At 39.3% G+C, this 23,653-nt stretch overlaps 1 protein-coding gene across 3 annotated transcripts in view; it reads left to right on the top strand.

Moving 5' to 3' along the window:
- Positions 1–457: 457 nt before the first annotated feature.
- Positions 458–23,653, top strand: part of dop1a (DOP1 leucine zipper like protein A) — a 68,873-nt gene continuing 45,677 nt past the window's right edge. For 2 of the 3 annotated variants that reach the window (XM_008121837.3, XM_008121822.3), the window contains exons 1-8: positions 458–540; positions 11,831–12,021; positions 13,972–14,153; positions 14,680–14,850; positions 16,770–16,959; positions 19,667–19,765; positions 21,330–21,429; positions 23,414–23,523. In XM_008121837.3, coding sequence (XP_008120044.2) covers positions 11,884–12,021; positions 13,972–14,153; positions 14,680–14,850; positions 16,770–16,959; positions 19,667–19,765; positions 21,330–21,429; positions 23,414–23,523 — 990 coding nt within the window. In that variant the 5' untranslated portion in view covers positions 458–540; positions 11,831–11,883. The remainder of the gene's footprint in view (positions 541–11,830; positions 12,022–13,971; positions 14,154–14,679; positions 14,851–16,769; positions 16,960–19,666; positions 19,766–21,329; positions 21,430–23,413; positions 23,524–23,653) is intronic. The other variant, XM_062981206.1, reaches the window with a different exon arrangement.

Below are 23,653 nucleotides of genomic sequence, written 5' to 3'. Positions count from 1 at the left end.
TGGTCATTGCTCTCCTCCCAAGAAGTAACTGTCTTCTAATTTCCTGGCTGCAGTCTGAGTCTGTAGTAATCTTTGTGCCTAGAAATACAAAGTCTCTCACCGCCTCCACATTTTCTCCCTCTGTTTGCCAGCTATCAATCAGTCTGGTTGCCATGGTCTTGGTTTTCTTGATGTTTAACTGCAACCCAGCTTTTGTACTTTCTTCTTTCACCGGGGGTTGGTGCTCATCTCCATTTCTAAGCTGAAGAGTCAGCGTTGTCCGTAGACACCTTCAAGGTCATGTGGCTGGCATGACTCCATGGCGCGCCTTTCCGTTCTCGAGTGGTGCTGCTGAACTAGCCTTGAGGGATTTCGTGCCGCACCAAGGCGCTGTTCCGCTCCGCCCCTGCAGATGGCGCTGCAGGGTAATGCTAAGAGACAGGAACGTGAAGGGAGGAAGGAAGGAAAGCAGGAAGCCGCGCGGCATGCTGGGAGCTGTCAGTGCTTTCCCTAGTGTGTGTGTGGAGGCGGCGGGGTTCTTCCGGCTGCCGGGACGCCAAGGTAACCCTCGCTCTTCCCTCTCTTTGTTATTCTCCTCAGTGTTGTCGCAGCGGCTTGGGGCTGTAATGGAGGAGGGCCTCTCCTCCTATTTGTCTTCTGTCTCCTCAGAGGAACAGGATAAGGATGGGTTGTTGTGAGTGACACCATTGCATTACTCACATTGTTGCTGTGGGTTACACCATAAGGATGGAGTAATGGTGGTGATGGAGGTCTCCCTCTCGGTTTGGAAATCCTTGTGCAGGGATTCCTCTTGGCTGCCTCCTTTTAATTCTCCCCCTTTTACCATCCACCTTCCTTGGATCGAAATGACAGCAGCAACATTTGTAAATCCCCCTTTTTAAATAAGTATGGCACAAAAAGGTTTCAAATGCCACCCAAAGCTTTGTGAATGGTGCATCTACGCCAGGCATGGGCAAACTTGAGCCCGCTGGGTGTTTTGGACTTCAACTCCCACAAGTCCTAACAGCCGGTGGGCTGTTAGGAATTGTGGGAGTTGAAGTCCAAAACACCCGGAGGGCCCAAGTTTGCCCAGACTTGATCTGCAATGAAGAACCCGTGTAGTTTGACGCAATTTCCATTGCCGTGGCTCAAGGCTATGGATTCCTGGGAGCTGTAGTTTCGCAAGGGTCTTTAGCCATATTATTTTTTTTGCCAAAGAGTGCTGGTGCCTTGCCAAACCATAGCATAGCCATAAAATAGCTGTAGCATTTAAAGTGGGTTCAAATTGTATTAATTCTACAGTGTTGATACACTCAGAGTTAGCCAGAGTTAGCCACATGGGTGGCTGAGAGGGTGACACTCGAATGGTGTGGTACAGGGGTCCTCAAACTTTTTAAGCATAGGGCCGGTCCACAGTCCCTCAAAGTGTTGTGGGGGGGGGGGCAGACTATAGTTTGAAAAAAATACAAAAAATTCCTGCGCACATTGCACATGTCTTATTTGTAGCGCAAAAAAAAAAAACCCATTAAAGAACAATACAGTGTTTAAAAATAAGATAAATTTTAACCAACATAAATCTATCAGGATTTCAATGGGAAGTGTAGGCCTGCTTCTGGCCAACAAGATAGTCAAGTTAATTAGGATTGTTGTTGTTGTTGTGTGCCTTCAAGTCATTTCAGACTTAGGACGAACCTAAGTCTAAAACTGAGGGTGGGGGCCAAATAAATGACTGACGGGCCTTAGTTTGGGTATCCCTGGTTTTTTGGGGGGGGTTTCGTGTCAGGAACAACTTGAGTAGCTTCTGGAGTCCCTGGTGTGGTATATGCAATCTTTGTTTTATGGACAACGTTATTAAACATACTGCGTATAAATTTACCATCAGGCTATATCCATCAAATGTAGATTGACCACATATGAATATTGTGTTTAGACTTAGGTCCCATCTCTAAGATATCTCATGTACATACAAGAATTTCAAAATCCTAAATATGGAACGCTTCTGGTACCAAGCATTTGGAAAAGGGATGTTCAACCTGTATTTATTAATATGGGGCCACGGTGATGCAACGGGTTAAACCACTGAGCTTCTGAACTTGCTGTCCAGAAGGCTGGCAGTTCGACTCCACGAGACAGGGTGATCTCCCTCTGTTAGCCCCAGCTTTTGCCAACCTAGCAGTTCGAAAACATGCAAATGTGAGTAGATCAGTAGATACCACCTCAGCAGGAAGGTAACAATGCTCCATGCAGTCATGTCAACCACATGACCTAGGTGGTGTTTACACGGACAACACATGCTCTTCAACTTAGAAGTGCAGATGAGCACCATCCCTCAGAGCCGGAAAGGGAAGCCTTTACCTTTATCTGTGTTATGGTTGTTTCTAGGCATTGAATGTTCGCCTTTATGTTTGTGTATTCTGGAATCCACCCTGAGTCCCCTTGGGGAGATGGGGTGGAATACAAATAAAGTATTATTATTGTTATCACTGACTTGAGCCTCTCTTCAGCCTACATCATACAAATTTGCAAGGGACATCTGTTTTTGGATCACATTAACACTATATCTCTGAGTACAATTAACCCAAGTGTAATAGGTGGATCCAAGTGTAATGACGACATGATGGCAACAGTCTTGGACAGCAGTGGCTCCCAAAATAACCAAATTAAGGTGGAATCAGGTGTCAAACAGGGATGTGTTATTTCCCCAACCTTATTCTCCATCTTCATCACTATGATACTGCATCTTGTTGATGAGAAGCTTCCCACCGGCATAGATATTGGGCAGGTGGAATATATGAAGATCCTTAGAAAAAAAAATCCTGGTTTTCTTCCTGAGGAAATGATTGCTTCAGATTCCTCAACATATGCACACATATGAGCAATGGTGCTGTTTTATACTGAACCCATTTGTCCATTGTGCCATGCTCAGTATGGTTTTATGAGCGATGACTATATGTCTTACTGATTTTTCGAAGATGCTGAGGACTTAAACCTAGTATGGTTATCATGTCCTTTCAGTTACAGCTTCTTGCTCATACTAATGATTGAATGGGAGTTATAGAATTGTGAGAATTGTTAATTATAAAACAGTAGCACTGATTACACTATCAAAAAGGTCGAGTACAATGGTATATCAAGCATCCAGTGTTGTCCTTTGTCACAAAACAAAAGGCTTGTTCCCTTCCTCCCAGAATATGAGAAATTTCCAAATGTGGCTTGCCTGTTTCCTTAAAGCTGTGGCCCATGAGGCAAGTTGAGAATATTATTATAATTAATTATATATATATTTCTCTCCCGCTTTTATCTCAGGAACCAAGACCCAAAGTGGCTCACAGCCTTAAAAAACTATACAATTCAAAGCATACAAAAATTAAATATTTAAATAGATTTATACTTGAGTAGAACTATTCCATAAGCTAATAAATTGTGTCAAATATTGAAAGCTTCTTCTTGTGATATGATACCTTCAGAAAGGAAAAGTGAACAAAAGAAGAAGGAAGAGTAAGAAATCATTAAATCATTCCTTTCAGTTTAGTTAATATTTGAACTCTGTTAGAGTGGGAGGACAATAAATATCTTGGGAACAGCCATGAATTACTGTATTGTTGAAGGCTTGGTTTGGGACTAACAGTTCAATGACAGTTGCCTAAAGTTTCTATAACATGTTCTTCTCCAGAACTGAGTGTTTACTCAGTTGTCCAGAACAAGAAATTATAGAAAACAAAGCTGAAATGTTATGTAATTTATAGAAATATATACAGACTAGTCAGAATACAAGATGCTATTCAGTGCAATACAGCTGCATAGGAATGAGGATCCACGATACCCAATTATTTGAACACTAATGAAAGTGTAAAAGCAGCAACTTTCTTGTTAGTGAAAGGGCCAGCGTTTGACTTGTATCTTCACAAGAATATTAAAAAACATTCTTCAATATTCACGGTTAGAAATCTGTTGTATAAAGAAAGTCCATTGTTAACGTTGACTTTCTAGTTTTCTGAAAACTCCTTTTGTCTCTATGCTCTACTGATTTTCAGTCAAAGAACGCTGTCTTGTTTGGCGTTAGCTGATGTGAAAAAAGTTCAGTGACCAGATCTGTTGTGATAAATATGTGTTTGGTTTTTGTGTTCAGAAATATTGAATAAAATACGTATTTTAATGTCTTGTTCACCATTGGCTGTTAAATTATATTAAATAAGGCCTGCACCCTTTTGTTAATTACAACTAGAGTAGAGTTTTTGAATCAGTGGGATTACCCTTCACATTGCATCAGTTGTTTTAATCAATCCTTTCTATCTGGGACCAACCAAGAGGGTTTAGGCTTCTAAGGGTGCATCTACACTGTAGAATTTGACACTGCTTTAACTCTCATAGCTTAATGCATGGGTCCCCAAACTAAGGCCCGGGGGCTGGATGCGGCCCTCCAAGGTCATTTACCTGGCCCCCACTCTCAGTTTTAGACTTAGGCTTGCCCAAAGTCTGAAATGACTTGAAGGCACAAAACAACTACAACAACAATCCTACTTAACTTGACTATCTCATTGACCAGAAGCAGGCCCACACTTCCCTTTGAAATCCTGACAGGTTTATGTTGGTTTAAATTGTTTTTATTTTTAAAAATTGTATTGTTCTTTCATTGTTACTTCTGTTGTTTTTTTGCACTACAAATAAGACATGTGCAGTGTGCATAGGAATTTGTTCATATTTTGTTTTCAAATGATAATTCAGCCCCTCAACAGTCTGAGGGACCATTAACCGGCCCTCCACTTTAAAAGTTTGAGGACCCCTGGCTTAATGTTATGGAATCATGGGACATGTCGTTTTACAAGGTCTTTGACTTTCTCTGCCAAAGAGTTCTGATGCCTAACCAAACTACAAGTCACTGTTTAGATCAGGGGTCCTCAAACTTTTTAAGGAGAGGACCAGTCCACAATCCTTCAGACTGTTGAAGGGCCGAATTACCATTTGAAAAAAACAAAAAACAAATTCCTATGCACACTGCACATGTCTTATTTGTAGTGCAAATAAATAAATATATATATATATATATCAACAACCATGAAAGAACAATACAATATATAAAAATAAAAACAATTTTAACAAACATAAACCTATCAGAATTTTAGTGGGCCTGCTTCTGTCAAATTAATTAGGATTGTTGCTGTTGTGTGCCTTCAGATTTTGGGCAAGCTTAAATCTAAAACTGAGGGCAGGGGCCAGATAAATAACCTTGGAGGGCTGCATCCGGCCCCTGAGCCTTAGTTTGGGGACCCCTGATTTAGATGTTCTTGGGTTTGTTTTTTTTAATTCCAACATTCGCAATCTCAATGTTTTAAATCTTTGCAATCCAAAGTAGATCTTTTTTCAATTTGTGGCGGAAAATTTTGAAACTGTATTGAAATACTGTAATTATGTTTTTATATTTAGCACTGTGATTTTATCTTCTGTTCCTTGGTATTGCTTTTAGTTTTATTGTAGACAAGGCTAGCTCAAGATACTTCGCTGCTTGAAGGAGACGACAATGCAAGACATCACTTTACATTCCATGTACAGAAACGCGATACCGGCAGCTGAATTTTACTTCGCCACTGATGTTAAGATAGTTTTCTTCTTTCATACCTGAGAAAAACAGCTTAGTTTCATGGATAGAAGGCTGGCCATTTGGCCAGTGTAATTCTGTTTTCCAACACCATCCAGCTGCTCTTTCCCCACTTGTTTCACAGCGTTAGAGCTGGTCCACAATACATGTTTTGCTTTTATTCCTATAATATGTAATCCTCCTAGAGTGCTCCTGTTGTTTGTTTTCTAAAATATTATAAATTAATGAATGCATTTTCTTTCATTGGGAATAGGTCCAGTTTTAGAGCTAGGATCTGGCAGTTGATGCTATCTGGAAATGAAAATAACGAAACAGTATTACTAAGCATTAAGGAAGTATTGTGCCAAGAGGGTGTGGATGTGAAAGATGCCCTTAAAGGGCAAAGGCAAAAACAGCCAAGTTAATGACTTTGGTAGCATTAACTTGCTATACATAGTTCAGAGCAGGAGTGAAGCTGTAACTTAAAACAGCCAGTGGTGGTATTCTATGGACTAATCTTTTCACTTGTTAAATTGGGTAATATATTTTAGAGTTGTAAATCTGTGTACAGTATTTTAAATTGATCTTGTTTATCTTATTTTAATTTGCTCTGAGAACTTTAAATAGAAGGTGGGATGTAAATAATTTAACTAATAAATGCTGGGCTGGCTTAGTTCAAGCAAGAGTTCAAGTGTATTACTATTGGGTAACTTATCCTGCTAAAGTGCTGCTTGGAAATGGTCACACCTTGCAACTATCATTTCTAGAAGAGTGTCTAATATTATCAGTTTAAATTAGATAAACATTTGCATTCTTTTTACTTGCTGTTGTCAAGTAAAATTTTAATCTACCACCAAATCTAAGATGTCAATTTATTTATTTTTTTAAAAAAAAATCCATAGCTTGTATCTTGTATCAGGGAGAGCCAGTGTGTTTTCATTTGGATTGATCTGCCATAAACTTTGAGGCCAATGAAATGTTCTTTACAGAAATAATTCTTTTCAATGCAAGTTTTGTAATGACAGGCAGAGAAAATGAATCTTCCAATGCTGCTAATAAGGTGACTTTTTCCTCTGGCAATTGAGAATATGATAATGCTTTGTAGGTCATCTTTTGTATGCCATATGCAGGATCATTATTTGTCTGTTAGGTGGCTTTATATGTATGATAAAGAAACTCTGATTTCCAAAAAGCATAGAAGGGGGAGCTGGAAAAATGATTTCTGCATAGACTTGTTCATGGTTTTATTTAAGGAATTGACAGTTCTTTCTTTAAATACAATGTTCTAATCAGTAGTAATTGTTCATTGAAACATTGCCTCTGAGCATTGAAGGCCCATGTAGCTATCATATTAGCCTTCATAAAAATGACAAGACAGGTCATATCAATGATAGAATAAAGTGACAATAAAGTATAGGAAATAAGTATAAAATAAAGGTAAAATGCAGAATACTTTTGGTCCCAAGCATTTTGGATAGGGATGCTCAACCTTTGTAGAAAGAACAAATAGCTAAACATATTCTTGTATTCAATTAGAGCAGCAAGTTGCTTCTCATAGATGGTCAGATCAATGAATGAGCTTTCTATTGGCACTGAAATGTCACTGATGTTATTGTCAAATGCAGTTTGCCTGGTGTCTGTAGAAGAGACCCTAACCTGTATCACCACCTAATTTATCTCCTTAAATGGTATGATAATAGTATAAATACTCCAGGGGGAAAAAAACAGATTCTGCTTGATCTTTAAAACTAAGTAACGTCAGCCTTGGTTAGCATAACTTGAGCATCCCCTTCCAAAATGCTTAGGACCAAAAGTATTCTGTATTTCAGATTTCGGAATATTTGTAGATAGATAGATAGATAGATAGATAGAGACAGACAGACAGACAGACAGACAGACAGACAGACAGACATCTGGGAGATAGAACCCAATTCTAAGCAAAAAATAATAATATTTCATATGTATTTTGTACACATAGATGTACAAAATGCATATGAAAGATGATTTTAGACCACAATTTGTGCCTCTATCTCAACCACCCATGTTTATAATTTTGGATTTTGAAGTATTTTGGATTTCTGGATAAGGTATATTGAGCCTGTACTTGGGTGTCCACCAATGAATATCAGGTGCCATAGATTATATTTCAGAGGAAGGGATGGGCAAAACCGCTTGAGTATTCCTTGCCTAAGTAAACCCTGTGAAATTCATGGGGTTGCCATAAGTCAACAGGCAGTTTGAAGGCACATACACAATCATAGTGGATATCTGATCTGTGTGACAGCCATCCTTGACAGGATTCAAAAAGCTGTACTTCTAGGGGGAAATGGCTGGCTCTTTTAAAAAGTCACAAAATACAGGAAAATGCATTACAAAGGAGGGGTTACCAGCAGTTTAAGTAAACTATCTGAGTGTAGGAGCAGCATGGCTTGTGAATCAATTGAAACAAAGCTTCCAGGGATAAAGATGGAATAAAGACTCCCAGTGGTTGTTAACGTCTTTGATCATAGGCAATCCATTGGGATTCCCTTGGCTTTTTTTAGTGGCAGCAGGTAATGGTCACTGGTGAACTTACTCTACTCAAGGTTTTTTTTTATACAAAAATATATTTTAAAGCCACGTAAGTTAATGATTATTAAATCCAGTCTGTTGTAGTAGGTTTGGGTGTTAGACTAGGACCCTGGAGACCAGGATTTGAATCCCTGCCTGGCCATGGAAACCTTCAGGTGAGGTTGGGCAAGCCATGTTCTTGTCAGCCCCTGAGGAAGGCAATCTCAAACCCCCTCTGAACAAACCTTGCTGAGAAAACTCCATGGTAGGATTCCTTTCGGGTAATCATAAGTCACATGGGTGGCTGAGATAGTGACACTTATGCTTTCTGATTGCTTCAATTACATAAAAATATGTTATAAAACTTATTTCAGGACATGTGCTTAAGATGTGAAAGATAAATAAATGAATTTGGAGACTCCTTTGCAATGTGACCAAAATGTTCCTGGCTGTCATGATAGCGGGTGGCTCACCTGCCACCAGAAAGGAGGGTGATGGAGTTGGAAAAGAGAGGGAGGACTGTGGGTGGTCAGTCGAGGCATAAGGACTGTAAAATATAAATTGCAGAAGTTTTATATAGTAGTTTTATGTAGTCATAAAGAGTAAGCAGCAAGGAACAGACTCAAGTATTTGAAATAGACTAACTCCCTTCCTACTTTTTTTCATGTCAGGAGCAACTTGAGTCGCTTCTGGAGTGAGAGAATTGGCCGTCTGCAAGGACGTTGCCCAAGGGATGCCCGGATGTTTTGATGTTTTTACCATCCCTGTGGGAGGCTTCTCTCATGTCCCCACATGGAGCTGGAGCTGATAGAGGGAGCTCATCCGCACTCTCCCTGGGTGGGATTCGAACCTGGCAGCTTTCAGGTCAGCAACCCAACCTTCAAGTCACTTAGTCCACTACACCATCTGGGGGCTTCTTTCTTCCTACATGCCTGGATACAAGCACTTCCTTTTGCTAGTGGAAGGAGACATGTAAATCATTCCTCTATCCAAAGCTGCCATTTCCTGTTTCCATGGAGGAATTGTTTAAATACTGTAGAAGTCAAATTGTTAGGATATAGCAGCAAAATCTTGAAGAATTGAGTGCTTCAGGATTGAAATAATTTTATTCCATTCCAGTCCATTCCCCCCTAGTGTTTTGTATGCAGCCTTTAAAAAATTTATAAAACTTCTGGAAACTAATGGCCCAGGAAACCGACTTTAATTGACAAAATAATTTGTTCATCTTTGTGAAGTGCTTAATCAGATACAAATAGTTCATCCTCTGCCCTTGTAATACTTTATTGAAACAGCAGATTTAAAGTGCAAGCATTGGGAGACTTCTGTCAAATCTGTCAGAGCTTCCAGAGGCCCTTTGCAAGTTGAAGGGAAGGCAGTGCTGGCAGTCTTTGGGTTTATGTACACTGTAAAATTAATGCACTTTGACATCATTCTAATTTCCATGGCTCAATGGTTGGAATCCTGGGAGTAGCTGTTTTACAAGCTCCTTAGCCCTCTGTGCCAAAGAGTGCTGGTACCTCAACAAACTACAAATCCCAGGTTTCTCTAACATTGAACCACAGCAGTTAAAATGGTGACAAACTGCATTAATTCAACAGTGTAGATGCACCCGAGCCTCTTAATATGTATTTATTTACTATATTTATACCCTGCTCTTGTCACCCCAAAGGGGATTACAGTTATTGGCAGAATTCAATGCCGCATCACATATACAGATAAATACAACAACTCTAACTATAAAACAGTTAAAACATATAAATACAACAAAACAGATTAAAAACAAAGTGCCTAGTTCCATGTTATTATTGTTTCAGATGAATTGTGTCAACAGGGAAGTTGTAGAAAATCTGTTAGTCCCTAAAATGAAACAAAAGAATGAAGTATCTGCAATTACACTTCTTACTACAAACCATTTTTCTTATTTATTTTATTTTTAAAAAATGCGTCAGACTTAACACAAGATCCATGTCATAGGTGCCAGAGGCAAGAACTTGTTATTGTTGCTCACATCAAGTTTAATGCTATTTTCCTCAACAATGCTTAGAGTGAGACTAGAGTCTGAAGCTACTGCAGATGTATTAGATTTTTGCCCATTATGGCTAAGACATCTGAGCATTTGTTTTCCCACCGAATACCTCATGCTCCAGGGAATTCAGCATCTTCATTTGTGCAAGTGTAATATCTCTCTATCCAACTATTTTTGGAGCAGACTCTATATCTTGGAGGGATTTGCACTGCAGTCTGATGTGCTTATTTATTGTGTTTGTTAACTGCCATCACGTTAGCTACAATGCTGGCACCATGATAAAAAAAAACATTTATTATATTATGGATCTGATGTTACAGATTTTCATTTCTCTCCACTTTTGTCTCCATTTTTAGCAGTAAGAAATTGAGGTTTGACTGTCTTTTTGACTAACTTGAAAATTGTTTTACTCAGCCATGTAGCTTCCCATTTTTCCTCTTCTATTGGACCCAACATTTTTAAAATGCAAATATGTTAAATTGATGGTACCTCCTCAAATACTCTATTTATCCTTCTCTTGCTGCAGTGGCAAGGAAGTACCCCCAAATAATACACAGCCCCAGATAATCTTGCTTTTTTTCATACATAGCCAACCCCACAGATAGTTTTTACTGCCAGTTATGGTGAAAAAGAGTGAGCGCTTTAAAATCATATTACTATAAAATACAATAAAATATAGCATAGAAGGAATGCTATCTGGAAGCATAACAAATCATTTACGCAGAGGTGATAAAAAGTCACAACACCTAAAACAGTATTAGCACTATTAATTAAACAGAGTACCAAAACAGAAATGGTCTTCAGTGTACACCATGGGATCTCTGTGGAGGGGAGCCACAACCAAAAAATACTTCTTTACTACAGCTATCCCATATTCTCGAGTCAACAGAAATATTTGAAGAGTTGTCTTTAAAAAGCAGTGCATATATAAGTATTATTATTATATTTATTACTGTATTTATATCCTGCTGTTATCTTTTAAGACCAAAGCAGCTCAAGGACATAGATAGTAATATAACCAAATAAATATGAGAAGGAGTGAGGGCATAGTAATCAAATATAGAGATACCATATTAATCAAATCTATGAATAATCAAATCCACACAGAGAGAAAAACCTGTAAATGTGGAAGGCCCATTAGTAAGCCATTGAACCATGGCTGGATTATCAATAATAGTGCAATGGGAACAAACGTTCCAGGACTCTCAGAATTTGAGGAAATTGCCTTTTTGGACTTTTATCTTCCAAAATCATGTTGCCAACATTGTGTTCTGGTTTTGGAAATCTTAATCTGGCATAGCATTTCATAAAATGAATGGCTATTTCTCCCGCATAATCAGAATATATAGTCACGACTTCTCCTGAAGTTCTTAACAAAGAAATAATCTGCTTTCCAGAAACGTTAGCTGGATGTTGGCTTGGATCCTGGGAAGCGCAAGTGATAGAAGGAGCTGGCCATGGATTTTGACTCTCATGCCTCCTCATTACTCCTGAAGGCCTCCTAAATGACTGTCCCAAGTCCAGGAAATCATCTCAAGTGGAGTTGTCTTTAGCAATGGGGCTAATGGAAAGGAAGGATACTCGGTGTCCTCACAAATTTCATGATGTTTGCATTTAACATAGCCATTCTTTTGTGGACATTCAGAATCCAATAGCTATGATATGAGGGGGAAAGTGAGCACTTGTTGTTTCTCTTTCAGCCAACGTCTTTACATGAATTTCAAACTGGTCTCTAGTGGGACTCTGCGGGAGGATGAATGCAGAGGAGCTGGAGCTACTGGGTGACTCTAAGTATAGGAACTATGTAGCTGCCGTTGACAAGGCTCTGAAAAGTTTTGAGTACTCCAGTGAGTGGGCTGATTTAATCTCTTCGCTTGGCAAGCTGAACAAGGTATGATGTGGATCACTTCAGACAAACTGGAAGGATTGTGATCAATCATAATCTAGACGTTTTTAAAAATACAGAACCGATCTGAAAAGAGTAAATTGAAAAACTTGAAGGGCCAGATATTTCTCATCCCTGATGTTGTGGGACTCGACACAATGAGCTGTTACAGTTTTCTATTACATGCTTTTTCCTAGCCTATGCCTTATAAAACCTACCATAAAATTTTGAAAAGAAAGAATGAGAACCTTATATAGGGTGCATATAGATTATCCCTTCCCTCTGCTTCTACAGACAGAAAATGAAAAGCTATCCCTTTCATACATAAAAATGCTCATTAAGTAATTATAGGTAATCCTGAAAGATGTGTATTTAGACTTCATACTTCAATTTGCTATTACATATGTATGCTAAATAATTTAAAGTATATCCAGTTAAGATGTGTTTATATCTTTAGCTTTAATTATAGTTGCAGAGTTTATTAACACAGTAGAACCCGGGTTAACCGAGCTCCGGTTAACCGAGGCTCTGTATTATCCGAGTCGCCACCAGGGGTGCCCCTCCCTCTCCTTCTCGTGAGCGAAGGGATTTCGCAAAAAGGAGAGGGAGGAGGAAGCATCTTGGAAGCGGCCTCCTTCCCTGGGCCAGGGCGCCTGCCAGAGGGAGATGTTTCCTTCCTCCGCTAGGCGCCTGGGCCTTTAAGAGAAGCGCGGAGCGTGTCGCTAAGCAGCAGCACGCCCCGCACTTCCCTTGGCCAGGGCGCCTGCCGGAGGGAGGAAACTTCCTCCGGTAGGCGCTTGGACCTTTAGAGAAGCGCGGAGCGTGTTTCTAAGCAGCGGCACTCCTCGCGCTTCCCTGGGCTGGGGCGCCTGCCGAAGGGAGAAGTTTCCTCCGCTAGGATCCTGGGCCTACAGATCCGGTTATCCAACAAATCCGGGTATCCGAGATTCGACCTGCCCATTTAAATCGGATGACCGGGGTCAGAGCCGGTCCAACAATGAGGCGGATTAAACTGTCGCTTGGGGCGCAAAACATACGGGGGCGCAGTCAAGACTGCTTTTTCTGTTGATTTGTTGTAAAACATGATGTTTTGGTGCTTAATTTGTAAAATCTTAATGTAATTGGATGTTTAATAGGCTTTTCCTTAATCCCTCCTTATTATCCAATGCTTTTATTTTTCAGTGATTGGTTTCGGGGGGGGGGGGGGGGCAAAATTCTGTTCGCCTACACTTGAGAAATACCTAGGGCCGGCTCTGACCGGGGTTCTACTGTACTACTATTCTTTACCTGTGTAGTTGCTTTCTTTATCTTTCTGGCACTATTTTCTCAATTCCCAACAGGGACTTCTCAGTGTTTTCTCCAGAGCACTTAGTAGACTAGCTCTTTCTGTGGTGTACTTCTATTGATATTTCATATGTAACATAAGACTCATGTATTCCACATCTATGCCACTTGCAGTTTAATATTACAATTGAATGGGCCAGTCCTGTTTTATGTTTTGTGACTTCTCCAAATTCAAATTGTAAACTGTGGCTTTGTCCTGTGTGAGTCACACAGAGCACAGTATGCTAATCAAGATGTAACAGCAGATTTCTATAAAAATAGATGATTTTTATTATATTCTATAGATAAATAATTTAATTGATTTTTAAATAATGTTTTCATATATAAGATATATTTCTGTATGTTTTTAATCGGTTTTGCTTAATACAGTATAGCGTAAATTGACTCTAGCCCTCATATTTTAGAAAGGAGGGATGTAAAATTAATTATTTATTTGGGTTCATTTTATAATGTAAATGAAACAAAAAAAGTAATGAAAAGAGATCAGTTTTCTAAATTAAAGGGGTTGGCCAACAACAGGAGTGATTTGTTTCTACTGCATCACAATGGCTTGTTTAGTATAATTAGCTAGTTATTCAAGCTTTTAAGATATATTGCAATATTTCTTGTCAGGTTCTCCATAACAATGCAAAGTACCAAGTAGTACCAAAAAAGCTGACCATTGGAAAGCGCCTGGCACAATGCCTTCATCCTGCCTTGCCCGGCGGAGTGCACCGGAAGGCACTTGAAACATATGAGATCATCTTCAAAATCATTGGCCCCAAGCGCCTAGCCAAAGATCTCTTCCTTTACAGGTAACCATGAAGCATGAAATGCCCTTAATCACAAATTAACAATATGTTTTAATAAAGGGATTCAACATTATCCATGCAGCATGTTTGGAAAAGGGCAACTTAATAACTGAAATTTTTGAAAGAACAAGTACGTAGATCTGGTGTTGCCATTTACAGTGTTGGCAGTTGTGCTCAACCTTTTTGACCCCAAGATTCACATATGAAATGGGATTGGGAATAACATAGGTGTGTGTCTCCCATTGAAAAGGAAAGTGGAATTATATCTGTTGGTTTTAGTTTATGTTCTGAAATGTTTGTCTTTTGAGAATATAGAAAAGAAAACAAATTGTTACTTCCCCCTTCAAGTTTCTCAGAACACATTGCTCAATATGCAACTGTAATACCTATTTTTGTCAGTATTTATATATTGGGCCACTACCTTGTGCATTAGTAGTGAAATGGTGAAAATGACATGTATAAAACAGTCCAGCCTCACGCAACTGCCATGTTGGTCTCTTGTTTATGTAGTTGTGCTTTGTTTTTACAGTTCTGGATTATTTCCCCTTCTCGCCAATGCTGCCATGTCTGTCAAACCAGCATTACTCAGCCTGTATGAAGTGTATTACCTCCCTTTGGGAAAAACATTGAAACCAGGCCTGCAGGGTCTGTTAACTGGGATACTTCCTGGTTTGGAGGAGGGATCTGAATATTATGAAAGGTAAGGCAGCTGCAAATTCCTGTAGTACTACTATTATAAAACCTTGCGTCAATGAAATCTTTAGTTTGACCCCAGTTATAGTTCCCACCACTGAGCTATGAAACATATTAGCTGATTTTAGACCAATTATTGTAACACCCACTATGCTCCAAAGAATTGTCGTGTAGTGGGGAAGAAAGCCATGTACATCACTTTCACCTCATATCAGTGTAATTATTAAGTAAATAAAGTTCCTATGCCTACGTAGATGTTAGCACGACAGCTCCAAGAAAAATGCAGGGAACAATATCAACCTCTGTACATGGCATTAATTGACCTTGCAAAGGCATTCAACACAGTGAATCGCAGCGCTCTCTGGACCATCCTCCAAAAAATCGGGTGCCCTGACAAATTTGTGAACATCCTCCATGATGACATGATGACAACAGTCTTGGACAGCAACGGCTCCCAAAGTGACCCATTTAAGGTGGAATCGGGTGTCAAGTAGTGATGTGTTATTTCCCCCACCTTATTTTCCATCTTCATCGCTATGATACTTCACCTTGTTGATGGGAAGCTTCCCACCGGAGTGGAAATCATCTATCGGACAAATGGCAAGCTATTTAACCTCAGCTGACTGAAAGCCAAAACCAAGGTCACCACAGCATCTATTATAGAACTCCAACATGCCGATGACAACGTAGCCTGTGCGCATTCAGAAGAAGACCTACAAGTCACTCTAAACACCTTCGCAGAAGCATACGAGAAGCTCGGCCTCTCATTGAACATTGAGAAAACCAAAGTGCTCTTGCAACAGGCACCAGCTAACCACTCTGCAATGCCAGGAATACAGCTTAATAGTGTAACATTAGAAAACGTTGACCAGTTCCGCTACCTTGGCAGCCACCTCTCCACAAAAGTCAACATCGACACCAAAATACAACACTGCTTGAGCTCTGTGAGTGCAGCATTTTTCTGAATGAAGCAGAGAGTGTTTGATGATCGGGACATCCGTAGAGATACCAAGGTGCTTGTTTATAAAGCCATTGTCCTCCCAACCCTGCTCTACACCTGCGAAACGTGGATGGTCTACAGACGTCACACTCAACTCCTGGAGCGTTTCCATCAGCATTGCCTCAGAAAAATCCTGCAAATTTCTTGGGAAGACAGGCAGACAAATGTCAGCGTGCTGGAAGAAGCAAAGACCACCAGCATTGAAGCGATGCTCCTACACCATCAACTTTGCTGGACTGACCACATTGTCCGAATGCCCGATCACCGACTCTCAAAGAAGTTACTCTGCTCCCAACTCAAGAATGGAAAATGGAATGTTAGTGGGCAAGAAAAGAGATTTAAAGATGGGCTTAAAGCCAACCTTAAAAACTGTGGCATAGACACTGAGAACTGGGAAGCCCTGGCCCTTGAGCGCTCTAATTGGAGGCCAGTTGTGACCAGCAGTGCTGCGGAGTTCGAAGAGGCACGAATGGAGGGCTTAAGGGAGAAACCTGCCAAGAGGAAGGCGCGTCAAGCCAACCCTGACCGAGACCGCCTTCCACCTGGAAACTGATGTCCTCACTGCGGGAGAACATGCAGATCAAGAATAGGTCTCTTCAGCCACCTACAGACCCACCCCCAAGACAACAGAAATGTAAGACGATTGTCCTCGACCTACGAGGGATCGCCTAAGTAAAAATTAGCAGTCTACTGTGGAAGTAAGTTTTTCAGTGAGGGAAATACAATACAAATGCTGAAGTTCCACATTACATTCATGTTCTTTATCTTTTCTCTGTTATCTTTAACCAACTTAGTAGTTTTTTGCAACCTTTTGTTTAAACTTGTAGAAGACGGGCATATTAAAGGGTTTCGTTGAAACTATACATCTTGTTTTCCTTCACTTTATTTTTTCTTTTCTTTTTTAAATTCTGCTACTTATGCCACAGAACAAACACTCTGCTGGAGAAGGTAGCTGGTGCAGTGGACCAATCTGCTTTCTACAGTGCGCTTTGGGGTAGTCTTCTTACTAGTCCTGCAGTTCGGTTGCCTGGAATTACTTATGTCCTCTCCCATCTCAACAGAAAGCTTTCCATGGAAGACCAACTCTATATCATAGGCAGTGATATTGAACTAATGGTAAGTGTCAGTAACATTTAATTTGTAGAATTGCCCAATCCTACTTACCTACTTTAATTTGTAATTTCTTGAAATACAGTCTGCCTTCCATATTTACTCAGGGCCACAGGACCCCTGTAAAAGTGGGGGGAAATCCCACAAATAAAGAAATTGCTATTTTTTTTAATTTCTAGATCTTCCAGCACAACTCTGTGTTAATGTCATTTTGAAGCTGATTATAGAATTACATTGGAGGACCTAGAGATTCCGAGAAAAGTGTTGTTTCTTTCTAGGAATCTCCAGGATTTCTAGAAATACCATATTTAATAAAGTCTAGGAATATTCAAATCTGCAAGTGTGGAGGCACAACTGTATTGTTTCTAATGTGTCTATCATACTAGTAGATAAATAGCAAAGTATTTTCCTGTAGCCTGAAACCAAGATGATCTTTTTAAAATAGTGATATACCTCTACATCCAACCAGGCAATAGCAGACTTTCCCTTGGAGTTCTCTGTCCACCGTTTCCCCAATCTACTCTAGAACATAGCTGAAGTCTTCTTGATAATTTGGCATTCAGTGAGAAAGGAGGATTTTTTTCTGTCAACAGTTTCTTTTTTAGTGGGCCAATTGGATTGCCTGTTAATTCTGAGGAAAAAACTTTTTATGCACCACAAATCTCTTTCTTAGACTTCATCAACGTGCACATTTAAAAGTTCGGCACCTTCACATCTCTGTGATTTCAGTGGGAGTATTAAGCATTTCACTTTTTCAGTTCAGTGGAATTGAAAGATCTTAACCCTGGCTGAGTTTTGCTCAGTGTTTTAGAATAATGACAGAAATAAATTTTGAAATATATTATGTTATCAACATTTAATAAAAACTGTTTCTGAAGGATAAAACATAGGATATTCCTTTTGTCTGTGCAAGAATTTCTAATCTACCAGAAGAATCCCACAGCTATGATGAGGAATAACTTTTTTTTACTATTTTCGCCTCCCCAATGATGCACCATATGTTCCCAAAAATCTGCTCTGGGGAACCAGGAGACTCTTTAGTGATTATGCAGGGCATGCTAGGGATTGCAGTACAAGGGGTAACTGATATTTTCTACTGTTCCTACTAGTTGGAACATTCAGAGGAGAACTCCACCTGGGGAGACAATCACTAGCATTTTATTTTAGAACACATATACAGTGTTCCCTCGCTTATCGCAGGGTTACGTTCCAGCACCACCTACGATAAGTGGAAATCCGTGAAGTATTTTAAGTTTAATATTTATACATTATTTTATTTACCCCATTGCTGCTGCTTCTCCTCCTCAGGGCTGCCCCCTTGCTTCGGCCTTGCCTTGTTACTTTAGCTGCCTCTGCCAGGAAAGAAGGAACGCCACTCGGTGAGTGAGCGAGGGAGGGCGGGTGGCAGTGGCGACAGAAGAGCCTGGAAGAGGTGGCCAGACTTCTCTTCTGCCACCGCTGCCGCCCACCCTCCCTAGCTTACTCACCGAGCGGAGGGGCATTCCTTCTTCCCTGGCAGAGGCAACCAGAGCCACATGGCAGGGCCAAAGCAAGGGGGCAGCCCTGAGGAGGAGAAGACGCAGCATTGGGGTAAATAAATAAATAATTTCCCCACAAAACAGCGAATCTGCAATAAGCGAACTGCGAAGTAGCGGGGGAACACTGTATAACCTTTAAATTACTTGCAAAATAGGTGTATGTATAGATATGGATAGGGTTTGGAATATGTGTGGCACAAATGGTATTCTGTTATTTACTGTTTTAGATACTGTAGCAGTATACACATGTATGTATGTCTGCTAGTATTTATGAATATGACACGATCATGCTTTTATCATCCCATGTGGGTAGAGGAAGTAAAAGAATGTGACCACAGTTAGAAGTGGTCGTAGGCTACGTTATGATTATGTATGATATAGTCAACATAAGCTTTGTATTACTGACTACCTTTTTTCAAAAAAAAATTATTAAACATTTACAGTAGGGTCTCACTTATTCAAGCCTCGCTTATCCAAGCTTCTGGATAATCCAAGCCATTTTTGTAGTCAATGTTTTCAATATATTGTGATATTTTGGTGCTACATTCGTAAATACAGTAATTACAAAATAACATTACTGCACATTGAACTACTTTTTCTGTCAAATTTGTTGTATAACATGATGTTTTGGTGCTTAATTTGTAATATCATAACCTAATTTGATGTTTAATAGGCTTTTCCTTAATCCCTCCTTATTATCCAACATATTCGCTTATCCAGCGTTCTGCCGGCCCGTTTAGCTTGGATAAGTGAGACTCTACTGTACTAGGAAAGTAGGGGGTGGGGGACAAGGGAAGGAAAAGGAAAAATTTGGAGATAATAGATTAACTATTGGGTAGTTGCATCTTTACAAGTGTCTATTATGTCACGAGGAGAAAACAAAGAGGATGAGTGTTGTTGAGGTATGGTGAGTTCTTTTACAAAATTATCATTGTCACAACTAAGTATTCATCTCTATTTCTTTAACACATATTTCATAAAATATTGGGAATTCTAATAATTTTAATTTTAAATTCATTGGTTATATCTTCTTATGTCTTCTCACATTGTCTCCTGGTCTTCATATATTCTTTTCCAGTTCTTCTTCAATGGAAATTAAACTTAATTTTTCATAACAGATTATTTTACATTAAATCTTTTCTGACTGCCTGTTTTTAATGGGAATTATATTTCAGGTAGAAGCAGTAAGCACTTCAGTCCAAGATTCCAGTGTATTAGTCCAGAGGAGCACACTCGATCTGATACTTTTCTGTTTTCCATTCCACATGAGTCAGGTAAAGTGTCACTGAATGGATATTCCACCAAATACCCTCTTGCATGTACAGATTAAACAGATTACAGATTACAATAGCACATTAATATACTGTATTCATTGAATCTAAGCCTTTAAAAATGGGGTCAGAGATTCAATTGAGGCTTTGATTCACTAGTTTTGGGGGTGTTTTTTCAATTGTGTTACCTTCAAGAGAGGAGTGGGAAGGGGAAGAGCCCCAGCCCCACCATTTTGACTTCAGCCGAAGCCAAATGGCTGTTTACGAGTCTAGCTGAGCTAAACACCACTGCCTGCTTCCCCTGCCTCCCCAGTGGGCCCATAGAATTGTGAAAGTGGACTCATGCAGAGAAGATGCCTTCTGGGTTTTTCAAACTCTCTCTTCACCCCACAGGATTAATTGTACAACAACGCAAATTTTACATTCAATGACGCCTTAGATTTAATGAAATACGGCTGCCCTGCCATTAAGCTTTCTATTACCTCAAATGCTTTTTGGTCAGGATGAGATATGGTATTCCCAAATCATGCCCTCAGCATGGCAGAGTTTATTTGCAGCTATTTAAAAAAACTGTAGAAATGGCTCTTCTCATTTAAACAGAGGGATCATGTCAAAAATGGAACCAGGGTACACAAACACATGTATACGTGCACTGCTAAGGATCCAGTTTCTTCAAAGGAAATTGATGTGGAACAGGATTCTCCCTCAGCTGTTCTTCAGTAGTCCAGAATTTTTTTCAGCTTTCATGCTCCAGCTGAATAGGAGAAGAAAACTACCCTGACAAAAATGGCTAGAGTAGAGTGGAAGAACACTACCACCAAAGACCTTTGAAGCAAAGATTTCTGTGGCAAGGATAGATAGGCTTCTTCTTCCAGTCATTTCCTTGAATCCTGTTCAAGTGCTCAAGAACCTATAATGATTAGGTTTCTAAAGTAACAAGACAGAGTTTACAATTTTTCCACCTTCAATACTTAAGTTTAGCAATGAGTGAAACTAACTGAGTGTATAAAATGAAACTAGTTAGTTGGAAAGTTTTCATTGTCAGCTAGAGAAAGTTGACCAATTCCTAGAGATCAACTTGGTAAACTATAATAATAAAAGGTACTCTTAGATATTTCTTACTAATAGATTGAGAATTCTGCTTGATGAGACTGTTAGAAGCTTGAGCATTTAAATTTGCTTTAAAAATGTATCAGGACAAAAGATAAAGCTTTTTTATCCTGTTTGGTAGAACAATAATGTTGTGCCAAATATTTGTTTATTAATTTGAACTCTAATCAGGGTTTTATTTCAGTGTGTACTTCAGCAAATTAAATTGTCTGAAAGGAAGTGGAGGGTTGGAAATAGAAATGTGGCAACTGTCTGCCAGCAAGAACTCATTCAGTTAGAGCAGAAATAGAGTGGGTAGTAAGCTTTAATAAAAGAATTTTATTTTGTCTAAGTTTCATATAGCAGCTTGCATAATTCTAGATGTACTGGGAAATTAATTAAATGTTTGCTCCTTCATGCAACTAAACTTTTGAATGTGAAACCTGTTGCTGCATGTTGTTTAAATTTCCAATTCTAGGCAACGCGGCCAGACATGGTCAGAATTCTGTCAGCATCTCTCCATGTAGTTCTGCGCAGAGATATGTCACTCAATAGAAGGCTTTATGCCTGGCTTCTAGGTGGGTGCAGGTTATGTTTTTATTGCTGCTGTTGTTATGAGGAAATGTGCAATCTCCTTTCCAGTTTGCAAGAATTTTTCAAACAGAGAATAGGCTTTTAAAAAACAATATCTCGAAATACATTTTAAAACTTGTACAACGATCAAATAGTTTTAATAAATTATGTCAGTTTACTAGCAACATGAAAAACTGTACTCAGAATAGTAATTAAAATATATTGTTTGGAATTATATTGTTCGGAATTGCTACTCTATCTTTTGGAATCTGACCTGTGTGGTTCTGCAGGGTTCTCTGTTGTTCCCCAGACCATTATTTTCCACATCAAATATAAGTGCCTGGAGGGATTGGCTGTAGATTTGGGATATGATGTCATATTTTTGGCTCTGTTCCTTCTTATCTAGCCAGTATACAATCACCCAATGGTAAGAATTCCTGGTAAGAATTCGCATTGCACACAATTACACAGTATGATTCCACGCACAATGGGATCTTCACTTTAGAGAATTATTGTTTTAGCTGAGTCTCTAATGCCTCAGCTAGTTATATACTCTAGGATTCCTTGCTGTCGAGGCAGCTGAAATAGGTTCATAGCACTTTAATTGTGTAGTGTAAATTGGTCCCAGAAATGGACCCAAAGGAGTGTATTACACCTAAGGTTGATCTCACTTTATTTCTATGCACAATTCAGAGTGCTATTTTTAATTTTGAACATGCCAGGTTTTCATCTCATATCTTACCAGTCTCTCCTTGCACACATATTTTTGAAAGAAGTCTTGTCCACATTTTTTTGTCCTGCATAGTGAAGCTGTTTCACACAAGAAGCTTACAACACAAGGAGCAGATACATCAGCCATAGCTTCCTGGTGGGTTTTTCAGTGGCGTTTGATAACCTACTATGGAAAATGGTCTATTGTACCACCGGGGCTCTTGGGCCATTCCTCTCCTCTTTTCTTAGTCAGTGGCTCTCAAGATTTCTTTCCTCAAGGAAGCCCAGCTCACTTTTCTTGTACTTTCTGATAGTGTAACTGACAATAATTTTATTTCAGCAGACAGATAAGGTAAGGTAGATTAGCACTTTATGAGCTTCTCCTTTTTAAATTTTTCTCCTTTTCTTTGTTCTGTACTTTTAAATGTGTGTTTGAATTAACTGGGTGGAATGTTTATAGTTTAGCATTAAGTAAACTCCTGAAAGCTTTTTGTAAGGCCATGTACTAGAAGAAAAATGATGCATTTGTCTCATTTACTAATCAATTCAACTGAGAAAACCTACCAGATGCAACTACAGGACTGAGCTCATGGGGATACATAGTCCATGTATTTTCCAACTTTGACTGGATAATATTTCCTTATTTTTTAAATGGCAAGTCATGTTGAATTATGTAGAGACTGGCATTTCCATTAACAAGAAGAAGATTCCCATTTCCCTTTGGGCACATGCTCTGTAGAACTGGGAACTTGTATTGCATAATTCTTAACAGAGCAGGCATGTATTCAGAAGTCATTTGTCAGTATGTCTTGAGGCTTACTTTCCATCAGCAGTACAGTGTGAGAGTCTAAGCTGTGAACCAGGACATTATTCTTTCAAATCTCACCTCTAAACCGACTAAGGAGACTTTAATAAGATACTGTTCTCACTTCTACAAATTAACTATCTTGCAGACTTGTTGTAATTTTTAGAACAAGATTCTAAAACGAGTAAACTCACAAAGGTACTCTACACCATCCCAAGTTCATTTCACCCTACGTTCTTTGAAATACCTTTGGAAAAAATACCAGGAATCCTTATAGAAGGGGGAAACAGCCTGTTGTTTTGCTCTTGAATGCAACTAGTTGCCTTTTATTAAATTTAATTTAAAATGGTCTTTCCTCTTGCCAACAATATTTGGACGGCAAAACGGTAAGTTGTCAGACCTCAGCTGTTTGTTGTTCTTTACCTTTTTTTAAGCGTTGCATTAATTTGCCATTTCATTTTCTTCACTTGAAGGTTTTGATAACAATGGTGCTATTATAGGTCCTAGAAGCACACGGCACAGTAATCCTGAAGAACACGCTACATATTACTTCAATACATTCTCTAAGGACATGTTAGTTCAGGTAATCATGTTTTTAATGCATTGTTTACATGTTGGCAGGATGAGTATGTTCATAAGTCAAAACCTGTCTTTATTCCCTTCACTTAGGGATTATGTATATATCTATATTTTTTGCAGCCACACTGGCTAGT

This window comes from Anolis carolinensis, chromosome 1 (genome assembly GCF_035594765.1).
Source record: "Anolis carolinensis isolate JA03-04 chromosome 1, rAnoCar3.1.pri, whole genome shotgun sequence".
Lineage (NCBI taxonomy): Eukaryota > Metazoa > Chordata > Lepidosauria > Squamata > Dactyloidae > Anolis > Anolis carolinensis.
The sequence above is the reverse complement of the archived record's forward strand: the minus strand, read 5'-3'. Positions and strand labels throughout refer to the sequence as shown.